The 13,558-nt window shown below is 45.7% G+C and overlaps 1 protein-coding gene across 1 annotated transcript in view; it reads left to right on the plus strand.

The window, feature by feature from the left end:
* The first annotated feature begins 224 nt into the window (after positions 1-224).
* Positions 225-13,558, plus strand: part of LOC115325839 (hydroxyacid oxidase 1) — a 60,678-nt gene continuing 47,344 nt past the window's right edge. Inside the window, exons 1-2 of the mRNA XM_029986552.2 lie at positions 225-385; positions 12,587-12,741. Of these exons, the coding sequence (XP_029842412.2) occupies positions 225-385; positions 12,587-12,741 (316 nt within the window). The remainder of the gene's footprint in view (positions 386-12,586; positions 12,742-13,558) is intronic.

Below are 13,558 nucleotides of genomic sequence, written 5' to 3' on the forward strand. Positions count from 1 at the left end.
CAGAAACAGCACTCGTAGTAAGGAGCACTTCTTCGATCTTTTAAAATATAGCGTTTTAAGCTTCCTTTCGTACTTTCGTAACACAGGCACTTGCCTCGACTCTTTTGATCTAGGTGAAACTAAGCTTTGTTAATCTAGCTTAATCGTACCTAACCACGGCCTACCCCGCCAAGCCTGAACCGAAAAGGCCAATCTGACCGAGAGTAGTCTGAACGCAACTTAACATGGCAGTACCCAGTTCACCGGAGGTGCATGACATTGTGGTGACCTTGGACGACATCGAGCGTCTCGGAAGGGCCAAGCTGGACCCTGTGTCCGGAGACTACTTCAACTCCGGGGCTGACCTTGAGCAGACTCTAAACGAGAACAAGACAGCATACCTGAGGTATCGTGCCCCTGGAGGCGATCAGAACAACGACCAAAGGTTCTTTCTTCTGTTTCACCAGATGAAAGAGCTTCTACTCGTCGTTTAAAGGCCCGTTCACATTCTTGCGACCGAGTAAGACCGAGAGAGACCAGACCGGTTTTTAAGCCTATAGCGACGTCTTAGGGCCGGATGCGACGGAGCGGAGCTGGTCGTAAGACGTCATAAGAGGTTTAAAAACTGGTCTGGTCTCTCTCGGTCGCACTCGGTCGCATATATGTGAACGGCGCTTAAGTCGACAGCAGACCCTTACGTAAAATATTTACGGGCAGAATACGAGCATCGTAGCCAAGCGAAGCGGTCGAAGCTGGCGTCCCTCATGAGCATTATCTCTTCATTACAGAGTTTTAGAATAGAGGGCTCCAACGCTTTGGGTTCCCCAAACAGCTTGGGGTATTGCACTGCACATGCGCAAACTTTCTGCGCACGCTCTGTGCGATGCCCCAATCTGCTGAAGGTACCCAAAAACGTCCATATTCCAACACTCTCTATTTTCTTCGCTCCGCTCGAGTCTTGTTTCGGGTAACCTCTCCCTCTTCCATGTTTTCTAGGGAAGTTTTAACAAAGCATAGCGGCAATTTTCAGCACGAGTCCTTGAGCCTCCTTTCACGGCTTCGTCTTTAGACCACCAGCCGCTGCAGCTTCCTGTTTCAGCCGCTAGGTGCCGTTATATGCGCATGCGCTGCGCCGACATCGGCGCCACCGCAGCAGCGTGACGTCACGACCGCCACCGACGAGTAGCGCATTTCGTGCAACAACGAAGATATACTTAAAATGAACTCGTCTCGATCGTTCCGACGAACCCGGGGGGCACCGATTGTATTGCGCGTGCATCATGCGTGAGTGATGATACCCCATGCTTGGTTACGGGGGGAGCTTTGCGTGGTTTCGAATGCGCTGCAAACACGACACGAACTTTGTGACCTCCGGGTTCATCGGATGAATCCGGACGAGTTTAAATTTCTTCGGCAGCGGAGTGTCTCACGAGCAAGCTTTAATGGGAGTTTCCCACAGAGTCTGCTTCTTTTGTGGGTGCGTGCGGGGCCTGAATTCTTAGCGGTCTTGGGTGGCGAGAAACCCCTTGTAGTATGAATACTTGAAATAATAAAAATCGGGGCCGAGGACAGAAACAGGAGTTCTTTCGTCCTCAATGTTTTATTATTTCAAGTATTCATATCAATCCAACAACACGCTCACTTTCAATTATTACTCCCTTGTATTCACCGAAGTAGTCGCGAGAAGAGGAGATTGATTGCGCTCTTTATGTTGTCCATTGAATGCTGTCCAGTGTCTGATGATCGAACCTGCCTGATGTTCGCGAGTCCACGAAGAACGATCTATACGCTTCGTAATTCGCGTGCCAGCTGAGCGTGCCGACGGGCCTCGCCGCCTGGGCGCGGCGAGGCCCCGAGGAGCAGACGGAGGACAGCGATGAGCTCGTTGCGGTCCGTCATAATCATAACGTACGTCCAGGAAGGATCTACCAAACAAAACTCGAGGAGCGGACGCGATGCACGATGTGCCAGCTGTGCGCACCGTAGAACTGCGCTCGCTCTTTCCGGTCGGTATAAAAAGGTTAGATCATACGTATGTTCCTATGTTCCGCTATTCCTGCTGTTGAGACGTTCTTTTCCCCTGTCTTTCTTCTTCGACTCCGTTTCCTTGCTTTTACCACAGTCTCGGGTTTTCTACATTATGATCAACATCCACCAGCTCGCCTGCGCACTCAGTGTCTTCATCAATTGTATGTTCCTATATTCCTGCTAACTTTGTTTTAAGAATGGCGTGATAGTTTTGTGGATAAATTGATCTATAGGCGAGACCCTCGTATCCGCCCCATTCGAAGAGGCCGCCATGGTTGTTAAGTTAGTGACGTCGCTTGCCCACCGCGCGGCGTCTCCTTTCACGCACTCACAGACTGGGCTCTCTTGGCGTCTCGAGCTTAAACAGCCTCGTTTATCTTGCGCGTTTCGGGAGGATCATGTGTACGGCATGGCTCGCTTCGTCGGAGTCTTCAACTCTGATCGCAGAAGAGATTAGAGTGATTGTTATCAGGAGATGTTGAAGCTGGTCATTTTAACTGCGACCCGCTGGCAACCAGCTCCAGCGACGGGGAGACAGCCGTCTTTTTGCCTTTTAATGGCCGCCCCTCCCAGACCAAAACCTGGTTCGTGGCGTCTGAGCAAGCGCCTGCGCCCCGAACTTCTTCTCGTAGCTAAAGGTTCAAAGTCAGACATGTTCACCAAGTTTATGAGCTCCCTTCACAGAACAAACAGCGAACAGTCTCTAAGATGTCACATTTTGCTATTGCACGCATCTTTTGACTCCAGTCTCGGAGACGATTATCCTGCAAATAAACTATACCATCGAAACCTACTCGTAAAAGTACATAAAAAAACAAACAAAAGAACATAGCTTTGCTCAAAATGAAGAACATTGCTGATGTAAAAGTCAAGGTGTCTAGACACCACACGCTCAACACCATTTACAGAGTCGTCTCCGGAGACAACATTCTGCGCAACAGCACAGAGGAGATCCTTGAGGGCCTCCGTTCTCCTGCAGTAGTTTCTGTGAAGAGGATCATGTTCAGGAAAGATGGATCAGGGATTCCCACCAAACACCTGATAGTTATAGTTGAGCGTCATTCTCTACCTGCATCTGGAAAGACTGGCAACATCGATGGTCGTGTCCGGCGGTACATTCCAAACCACCAAAACTGCTTTCGGGGCCTGCGGTTTGAATACGGTTCACGCAGCTTCCGCTAAAGAAATTCTTGCGGAAAATATAGGAACAGGGGACACGTAGCCGATCTGTTGTTAACACCCATGTCTGTTGTCCTACCTGTATATGACCCCATACTGCACACTCACGGGCATGCCATCTGTGGAAGCAGAAGAAATATATCCTGACCATTAAGACGAAGGAAAGCATCAGCTACTGCAGTGGTTCTCAGCCAGTGATGTTTCGCGGACCCCTTGTGTATCGGCGGAGATGATGGAGGACCCCGTTCGGGGTGAGGGGAGGGAGAAGGTATACGTTAAATAGCATAATAATTGAATAAATGGATTTAAGTAAGGGCTAGTGTAAAGTAGATCTTTCTTATTGACATGCACACGAGGAAACTCGCCCAAAAACTGAAACATTTCTTTTCGACCAGTAAAAAAAACTTTTATTGCCGGGCTTGACAGATGAACGCGGACCCCTAGAATGCCTTCGCGGACCCCGAAGGGTCCGCGGACCCCTATTTGAGAACCACTGAGCTACTGACAGGCCAAGAAACGCTGCTTGTTTCAGTCCTTGGGCACCTATGCTGAGGCCTTGCGCAGCTAGGGACCTGCACGGCCAACTGACTCAAGGGGAACACAGACGTCCTTGATCTGTGCCTCCTTTTTTTTGTTCCCCTCGACCTGAACAGAAGCGGTGCCAGCAGCACCGCCCTCAGACCAAGAGGGGGATTCAGGTCCGTCGGGATCTACTCAAAACCAAGCACAGGGTACTGCGCCTCGTGCAGCCCCTGCAATCCAGACACTTAAAATCCGTGGCCTCCATCGTGCCTTTGGTGACCCCCGTTTACCTGGTAAGCTGCTAAGTGCAGGGACCCTTAAGGGTTCACCAGCGGCGGCTCCAGATGAACAAATGAACGAGTGAAGGCCCAAGTCCGAGAAGGACAAGCGTCACTCGGCCACCCGTGATTCTATATGTAGACCAAGAAGAAAATTGAACCTCGGATTAAAATTGACTTCAAAGTTTAGTTAGAACGGTTCTGACTACTACTATTTTACATACGGTGGACGAAGTCTTCCTGCAATGCTCCTGTCGAGAACTGCTACATCACTAAAATGTTAAGTGCTATTTGTTAGCCCATCATCACCCACTAGTCTTTTAGCTTCAAAAATCCAATTGAACGATAACCATTTTGGCGTTTTAAGGTACTTTCATGTTTTTTGTGAAGACCGTCTCCATTCTTGCCAAACTTCGCTACTCCAGGTATTGGTTACCCCTTAATACTACACTGGAGGCTGTTGCAGTTCGTGTTTTGTTTCCTTGAGTGTCTCTATCACGAGCTCCCACAAATTGTTTTGATCCCTGGAGATTTTAACGCTCATATTTTCATGTAGGGTAGTGGAAGATCTGATACTCGAGGATCACTGACTGAACGATTTATTTCTTTTACGGGTTTATGCGTACTCAACAACCCAGAGGCTACATACTTTCGCGCTACATCCCGCTCGAATTCCCGTCCATCGACCTCTGGCGTATACGACCGAACATCGTTTCCTCTTTCCTCATGGGGGGTCAACCGTAACCCATATAAATATTATATTCTTTCCATAATTTTAAAATACGTTGGTCGAACTGCTACTTTTCAAACACGAACTTCCCGTTGAAACTTTGACGCAGGTAGCAAACTGGACAATTTTTAAGCAAGCATCTTTGCTAGCCTATACATCTCTTCTTGATATCTACATTGATTACATAACCAAGCATGTCACCAAGCGTATGATAGAAACATCAATCATTGCACTAAACATGAGGTCAACAAATCTTCCCAATAAGTTAAAGCATGGTGGAATAACGACTGCCGCATAGCAAAAAAGAAACAGGACAAAGCATGGGAAAAGTTACGCCAATACCTACACAAATTAATTTCATTACCATCAAGATAATGAAATCTGGCGCACGGTCTATTTGTAGACGGTCAAAATGATAGACCTTCAGGGGATACACATCTTTTATGAACAGTAGTGCATAATGCAAGGAGGTATCAGACTGAGTGCATAATATCAATGACTGTTAGCGTGCATACTCTGTTCTTCTTTTAACTAGACACTGAATTTGCCCTGAAAGCATTGAAGAGCAGGCTAGTGTATTAAGGGAGCATGAGTCTGTATCGAGTTCTGATCATTATATACCAGCTTTCATCCGGCATAAACTCCATGCCGAGAAAAAGTTTGTAAGCACCTCAGGTAGCAACTAAGAGCCTTATAATGCACCATTTACAATACATGAACTTGAGGCGGTACTGCATAGTCCCAGGGATACTGCCCCTGCCCCAAATGGTATCCACTACATAAGATTGGGAACATCCCTCAACGCTCGAACTCATTTTGTGCTTATTCAACCGCGTTTGATCAGAGGGCTAGTTTCCGCCGTCTTAGAACGTAGCCACTGTCGTCCCTTTGGTCAGGCTAGATAAAGATGCTTAATGTGCTTCTATATACAGGCCGATAGCACTAACCAGTTGTATCTCAAAAACACTGGAGAAGATGATAAAGAAAAGGCGTATGTATCACATTAAAGAAAAAAAAAATTCGCCGAAGGTTATCAGTGCGGCTTCTGCTCAGCTCGATCTACGCTCGATCACCTGGTTCGATTCGTGCATGGATGTAGGAAGAAGAGGAAGCGACAGAGCGGCTCGAGCCAGAAAAACAATAAAAGTGAAGCCGGAAGTAGAGGTCGCGGTCAGTGGGAACGCCCCCGCTGGTGTCCTTGCCGTCCAATAGCGTCGTTTAGTTTTGTTCATTTTTGGTCATCGTTCGGGGTGTGTCCCTCTAAACCCGAAGTCTGCACCGGCTTCACCTCTGGTGGTGCCATGTCGCCTCCAGAAGCTTCCTACTTCCACTACTGCGTGGGAAGTATTTGTAAATAGGCAGCACTGTTTTTCAGTATTTTGTATGTAGATACAGCCTGGCGTTTTGGAATTTTGCAAGATTTGTTCAGACTTGGTGCCCGAGGTCGAATGATAGGTGCTATCCACAGTTACTTGCAACGTCGCACTTTTGACATGGGATTGGGAACATCCCTCTACAGAAAGTTTTTGCAAGAAAATGGAGTCACCCAGGGAGGTGTTCTAAGCGTAGATCTATTTAGAGAGCAGCTCTTAGGCTCCTGTTTCCGGCTCTAGCGGCGTCGCCGTCGGCGTAACCGCGCTTTGCATTGTGGGACGCTTTCCATATTGACGTCACACGTGACGTAACCGCGTGTTGCATTATGGGTAAATTTCGGTGCTAAATTTAGCGCAAAAATTTCCTCGCTAAATTTAGCAGATAAATTTCCCCGCTAAATTTATCGAAAAAATTCCCGGTTAAATCTAGCGGGAAATTTTTTCCGCTAAATTTAGCGGGGAATTCTTTCTGCTAAATTTAGCGGGAAAATTTTCTGCTAATTTTAGTGGGAAAGTTTCATGCAAAATTTATCGAACATTTTTCCGCTAAATTTAGCGCGGAAATTTTCCCGTTAAATTTATCGTAAAAATTAAATGTCACTCGTGACGTCACACGTGACGTCACGTGTGACGCCAATATGGAAAACGTGCCACAATGCAAAGCACGGTTACGCCGACGGCGACGCCGCTAGAGCCGGAAACGGGAGCCTAAAAACTGCGCTCTAAATAGATCTACGCTAAGAACACCTCCCTGGGGGACTCCATTTTCTTGCAAAAACTCCCTGTAGAGGGATGTTCCCAATCCTATGTCAAAAGTGCGACGTTGCAAGTAACTATGGATAGCACCTATCATTCGACCTCGAACACCAAGTCTGAATAAATCCTATGTAAAACCGATGTTATTACACAAATATAAACACATAAGCTTGCCAAACCAGCGGTTCATCACCAAGTAAAATGAGTAAGTGAAGTATGTTTTATGTCTTCAAAAAAGTTTTAAAATAATCTAGGTCGTACATGGGGCACTCATGTAGGATATGCAAAATGGAGTAGTGTTGCAGTACTCGCATCTGGGGCATCCTCTCCGCGCAACAGGTGCCCATGAATGAGGCGCGTATGACTAATTCGTAGCCGCCACAGGAACACCTCATAAGTCGGGAACACATGGGCACCAAGAGGTGCCCATGTGTTCCCGATGCCCGGCATACACTCATCACATAAAAAAAAAGGTTTTACAGCATGCAATTTGTTATGGGTTTAATTATTCCACACACGTTGCAACTGTGCTTGAATGCAACGCTTCAAGGAGGTGTGGCAGTATTTGTATAGTACTTGATGTATATTCACTGGTCTCTCATTAGCAGAAGTTGCAGCACAATCGGCCTTTTAATGTTCTTGCATGAAGCAGCCATAACCTTATTTTGTAGTTTTAGAACAAGGGGGTTTGAGATGCGCTTCACTGATGTATGTGTTCTTAATGAGCTCAAAAAATGTGTCTAAACATTTGAGTGGTGACGCCCTTTTTAGTTGCATATTCAACAGCTAACAACACACAATAGAGCTCTGCTGTTGTACGGTGGCTGCAGTGCGGATTCTATTGACCTGCCACACATAGGGTTCTATCATAGAGCAGCCAGCAACCGAGTTTGTTTCAGTCCCATCTGGATAAGGACTTATGACCTGCCAGAGTGTGCTAGAAAAACCGAGTGGGGCCACCGGAGTGCTTTTTTGGTACCTCCGTATGTGAAAAAAAAAACGGCTAATTCAAGCCACTTCGCTCGTAGCGCCCTCTCGGGCAATACGAGCGAAGCGGTACGGATTAGCCTCTTTTTATGAAAAAATGCGTTTCGTTCCAACGCCAAGCTCGACCGGCACACTGGTCAACGTCATAGAAACGATAGAACGCCTGACTATATCTTTTATACAACCTAAACATCAGGCGTCACGTACATAAAGTCACCGCGACCTGACTTGTCGTCAAAACACCACAACGTCGTCACAACGCCGTTGACAACGACGACGATGTCAACGTTGACGTTGATGACGACGACGACAACGTCACGGGACGTGAAGATGACGGCGTCCTTATCAATCCAACGTCATAAGGACGCTTGGTGCCAGTTCGTGGACGTCGTTGTCGACATGACGCCACTCGACGTCACGAAGACGTCCCGACAGCTTCACGACGTCGACGTCATCGTTGACGACGTTAAACGACGTCAAGACTGCATCGGGACTGCGCGTCGACGCTGATGCTGGCGAAGGCGACGAAGGCTTCGGCGTGACGTTGACGCTCACGGTGACGTCAGGACGACGTTAACGTGACGTCATAGCGATGTTTGACGTTGCGTGGGGCGTGGACGTCAACGTCGGCATTGACGACCACATCGTCCTCGATGTGGCGCGCGACGTCATGACCACTTTACAAGGGCGACTTGATGCCGCGTAACGGCGTACTCTTCAACGCGACGTCATGACCTCGTTAGAACGGCGACTTGATGTCACCAAACGGCGTCGTCCTCGACGCGACGCGATGTCACGACGGCCTTACAACACCATCTTGGAGTCGCGTAACGTCGTCGTGTCGTGGTGCTTTGACGTTACCTCTAACGTCAAAATGATAAAAACCACGAAATAGCCTTTAAGGGGCTATGTTGCCCATATGATCTTGAGCTGTGTCGTTGCTCGATCGCAGCGAAGGTGGCGCTGCGATCGAAGGGGCTTGGTTCCACCTGATCGCTTTCAACATTTTGAGGTACAACTGAAAGCATGAGCGGAGCCTGTAGCTCGTCCCACTCGTTCCTTCTAGTGCACTCAAGCCTGGCTGTCGTTGCATGACCTTCTCTATACTCACCAAACCTGGCAGTTCGTCGACGGAGCCGTAGAGTGCCCGGTCGCAGATTCAAAACGCGAGGATCTGGTAGCAAAGAGCATTCCTGGTGGCAGAGAGCATTTCGGACGAGAAGCCGAAACATGGTTTTCAAACCCGACCAGAAAAGAAGGTGTAGCGCGAAGAACGCGAGGAGCACGAGCGGACATTCCATCGCTCGGGACAAGTGTGTTTCGGCGTCTCGCCGCAGCGGGGCGGCCGTCATGTGGCTCTCCACTCATCCGTTGTCTGCCGCACTATCTTTTCACTTTCGGCGGCCGCGTCTCGTGGCAACCTGCCAGTAGTGGTGCAAAACTATCGATAAATTGACAATCGATAGTATCGATAGTGTCGCAGAACTATCGATAGTCGACAACGTTACTAAAACACTCAGTTGGGAAACTCGCCGTCGAAACCTGGGCCGCTGGCGTCCACCGAGACCGAGCTAAATGCGACAACAGCGCCACTCTTTTTCGTTTGTCTGTACTATGGTCACCTCGAGCTTTTTGAAAGCCTGCTTTTTGCGTAAAAACAAACGGAAAAGACTCTTTTTGTATGAAATTTATTGGAGTTTAGTACCAAATGATGGGCGCGTGATGTTTTTATCATCTTTAGTTCGCAAGGTTTTGCGGAACAATTAATATTGTTTTTATAAAACCATGCCTCAGCGGGCCTTTCAGGTAGCGCGTCCCGACCTAGGTGCATTTTAACTTCAGTGGTTCAGCGCGGCGCGTCCGCCGGGGAGACGGGGGTTCACCCCTGTCAAAGCCAAAAATAGAAGTCACGTGCAGTTTCTCGAGTGGCCGCTGCAGGAGGAATGGTGGCGTTGTGTTCGTCATTAGCTCGGTGCTCGGAGACAGATTGGGGCCATATTTTTAGGGCTGTCTCTATGGGAGTTTCCCAACTGAGTGTTTTAGTAACGTTGATAGTCGACTATTGATAGTGCTATCGATAGTTTTTCGCTGGTTGACTGTCTATATTACTATCCATAATTTTTCAATAGTTTTTCGATAGTCGACTGTCTTAATACTATAGATAGTTTATCAATAGTACTATCCATAGTACTATTGATAGTTTTGTATTCCTAATGGTGAGTGCTTAAGCTAGTTAATGTTTCATTTGAAAAAAAGCCAGAAAAGAAGAAGGGGCAACGCGAACTACAAGTGCCGCAAAACTATCGATAATTTTTCAATAGTCGACTATCGATAGTACTAGTGATAGTTTATTACTATCGATAGTCAAATTAATGGCGACTATCGATACTATCGATAGTTTTGGCACTACTATCTGCCAGGCTTTGTCATTATAGAGGAGGCTATGGTAGTTGCTTCCACCGCTCGTGGCGACCGCATGAAGGCGCCAATTAACAGGGTGCATCATCGTCATGACGCGTAGTGTGCCTAGATTTGAGAGTGTTTACAACTGCTCGATTGGGGTCACATAGTCGCGATTGCAGATGAGCAACGAAGAGGGGAGCAAAGCGTTGGTCGTCTGCAAGCGTCTCCACCTTAAGTTTCTAATATGTGGAATAAAAATCAATTTCGAATCAAATACGAGTCCCGGAAACGTGTGTTCACTTTTTTGTGGCTACTGGTATTTCATACATATTTAAAGAATGGTCTTGCAGAACTTCAAGCCGGTGAGGGAAATACACAAAGGCTGTTTTTGTCTGGTGATAATTTAATACAATTTGAGTGAGCCCATCTTTGTAAATTGTTGATTGCAAGTTGGAACCGCGTTCGCATTTTGACGGATTGCAGGACGAAACACAAATTCCAATATCACCCGCGTGTGCGGAATATTGCATGGGCAATGAATTCATCTTTACAATAAAATGAAGACGTTTACAATGCCCCGTAGCGACGAATTAGAGCGCAGCTTACGAGAAGGAGGAGGGTACGCCCCTCATCCGTACCCCTCCTCCTCCTCTCCCTCTCCCCTCCCATTTAGTGGGAATCTTCCGCTATATTTAGCAGGAAATGTTCCCGCTAAACTTCGCTAGGAATGTTTCCTTTCAATTTAGTGGGAAACTTTTTATGCTATATTTAGCGGGGAAATTTTTTTTGGCTAAATATTTTGCGGGGAATTTTTTTCGCTAGATTTAGCAGGAAAATTTTCCCACTAAACTTAGCAAGGAATTTTTTCCTTTCAACTTAGTTGGGAAAATTTTTCGCTAAATTTAGCGGGGAAATTTTTTATTTAGCGAGGAATTTTCTCGTTAAATTTAGCAGAGAAATTTTCCTGCTAAATTCAGCGGGAAATGTTTTCCGCTAAATTAAGCGAAGATTTTTCCCGCTAAACTTAACGGGGGACTTTTCTGCTAAATTTAGCGAGGAATCTTTCTGCCAAATCTAGCGGGGAATTTTCCCGCTAAATTTAACGCGAGGTTTTTTCCGCTATATTTAGCGGGAAATTTTTTTCTGCTAAATTTAGCGGGGAAATTTTCGCTAAATTTAGCGGGAAACTTTTTCTGGTAAATTTAGCGAGGAAATTTTTTTCGCTAAGTGTAGCAGGGAAATTTTTCAGCTAAATTTAACAGAGAAATTTTCCCGCTAAAGTTAGCGGGAAAAGTTACCGCAAAATTTCTGGCTGCTTCCGCTAAATTTAGCGGGGAATTGTTTCCGATAAGTTTAGAGGGGAATTTTTTTCCCGCTTAATTTAGCGGGAAATTTTTCCGCTAAATTTAGTGGGAAATTTGTTCCGGTAATTTCCGCTAACATGAGTTCACACTATTAACTCATGTCCATCCCGTATACACTAATACAATCTAATGTATATTGTTTTATCACCATCATCAACCACTGTAGCTCTTTCTCCTTCCAAACCTTTGCTTCCATATTAGTTTATGCTCTTGGTGCATCTTGGCTTTAGCAGCCCTAGCGCTATGAAACCCCAATTAGTCTCTCAGTCAATTCATTCACTCCACACTCTGTGGTTGTGCACGTTTATGGACCGCGTCAGCAAAAACGTAAATTCGGACCCGTTGATCTCCGTATCCGATCCGCATCCGTAGCCCCTGGCACGCGGCCCCGGTCCTCAATCCGTCAAATATGATTATTTTTTTTATCGGCGTCGACCAGTTATTGTCTGCGGATATCCGCGAATAATCAGTGGCGGATAAGAAGGGGTCTAAAGATGTGTTAGCAGAGTGACCGCGGTTTAAGAAATGCCTTATTCCAAATATAGTCATAATAAAAGCACGTTTTGGATCGAACTCCCTCCTGCCGTGGAACGATATACAAGGCACACTCGATTGTGTCGTCACAGTGGCTGCTCTTTTAATCTATAGATAAACGGAAAGTCAATACAAACAGCTCGTCTCTTTCGTGGTTTATACTTTGAAACATTTTTCGATCAAACAAGGAATATCCTACCTTATAGTGAAACAGTGAAATCCGTTCTTTAATAGTGAAACCCGTTCTTTAAAAGAAAAGGGTAATGGCCTTTCTGTCCTTTAATGATTCCTGTAAATTTAGGGCTTCTTCCTGATTGTCTGTTTTGTTTAGGGAGCCCGTGCTGACTTTCTCACACCCAAAGAACACATTCTGTAATACACGCGATGAAGTGTTTTTTTTTTTTTTTTTAAGTGCTTTAGATAAAACATCGTGCCATCGCTTTGTTTTTAAAGGTTACGCCTGAGGCCGAGGGTACTCCGGAACGTGGCTCAGAGAAACATGGAAGTCACTCTGCTGGGAGATCAAAGGCTTTCCATGCCGCTTGCCATCTCACCAACGGCATTCCAGAAGAAGGCGCATTCAGACGGGGAATTAGCCACAGCCAGAGGTAAGTCTGCAATTCGGGAAGTCTAAGACTCCAGTTATGATTATAGTTACATACAGGCTATGGTTTAAAAAAAAATACTCGGAAATTCCAGGAACGACAAAGCTGATGAAGCTAACATCAACTGTTAGCTTCAAGAGGATTTCAGGAATTACAACTGTTACATGTTCGCTTCAATGTGGCGACAACAACAAAACGCATTGGCAGATTTCCGCAAAAGCAAACAAATTTGAAAATATCCAAAAGGTGCAGATGTTCTTCGAGCTCGTCTTTAAGAACAAAACACGATTTATTTTTGGTGTTGAAACATATTTTAGATCAAGAAAAAACAGAGTAGAGCAGAGGATAACATGAAAATATTAATATAACACTGAGTGACACGAAACTTTTACAAGGTTGATTCAGCCTTTTGCAAAAGGTTTATATATTTTATAGAACAACAATGAAATTTAAGAACTGTTAAACAATCGTCACAAGACCTATATATATATATATATATATATCATCCCATTGCTTTGAATAGCTGATACTTGGAAAATCACCAGCTGTCCAGGAATCAGGTGTACCATCTTTCATCCTACTTGAAGAAATTAGTTTTTTTTCGATTTATCCTAAACAAATAAATGATATAAAAACCGCTTCTAGGTTGACGGCATAATAGACTGCGAAAATCCTCAATGATTTTAATGATCGATTAGTAAAAAAAATCAATGCCAACAACAAAGAAAATATTTTATTTCTGTCCAATTTATGTGATTAATCTGTAAGCCAAAACAAAATATGGGAGAGCTCTCAGTGTCAACAGGTTCTGTACTGGAAC

Source organism: Ixodes scapularis, unplaced genomic scaffold, assembly GCF_016920785.2.
Source record: "Ixodes scapularis isolate PalLabHiFi unplaced genomic scaffold, ASM1692078v2 PGA_scaffold10__122_contigs__length_95168666, whole genome shotgun sequence".
Lineage (NCBI taxonomy): Eukaryota > Metazoa > Arthropoda > Arachnida > Ixodida > Ixodidae > Ixodes > Ixodes scapularis.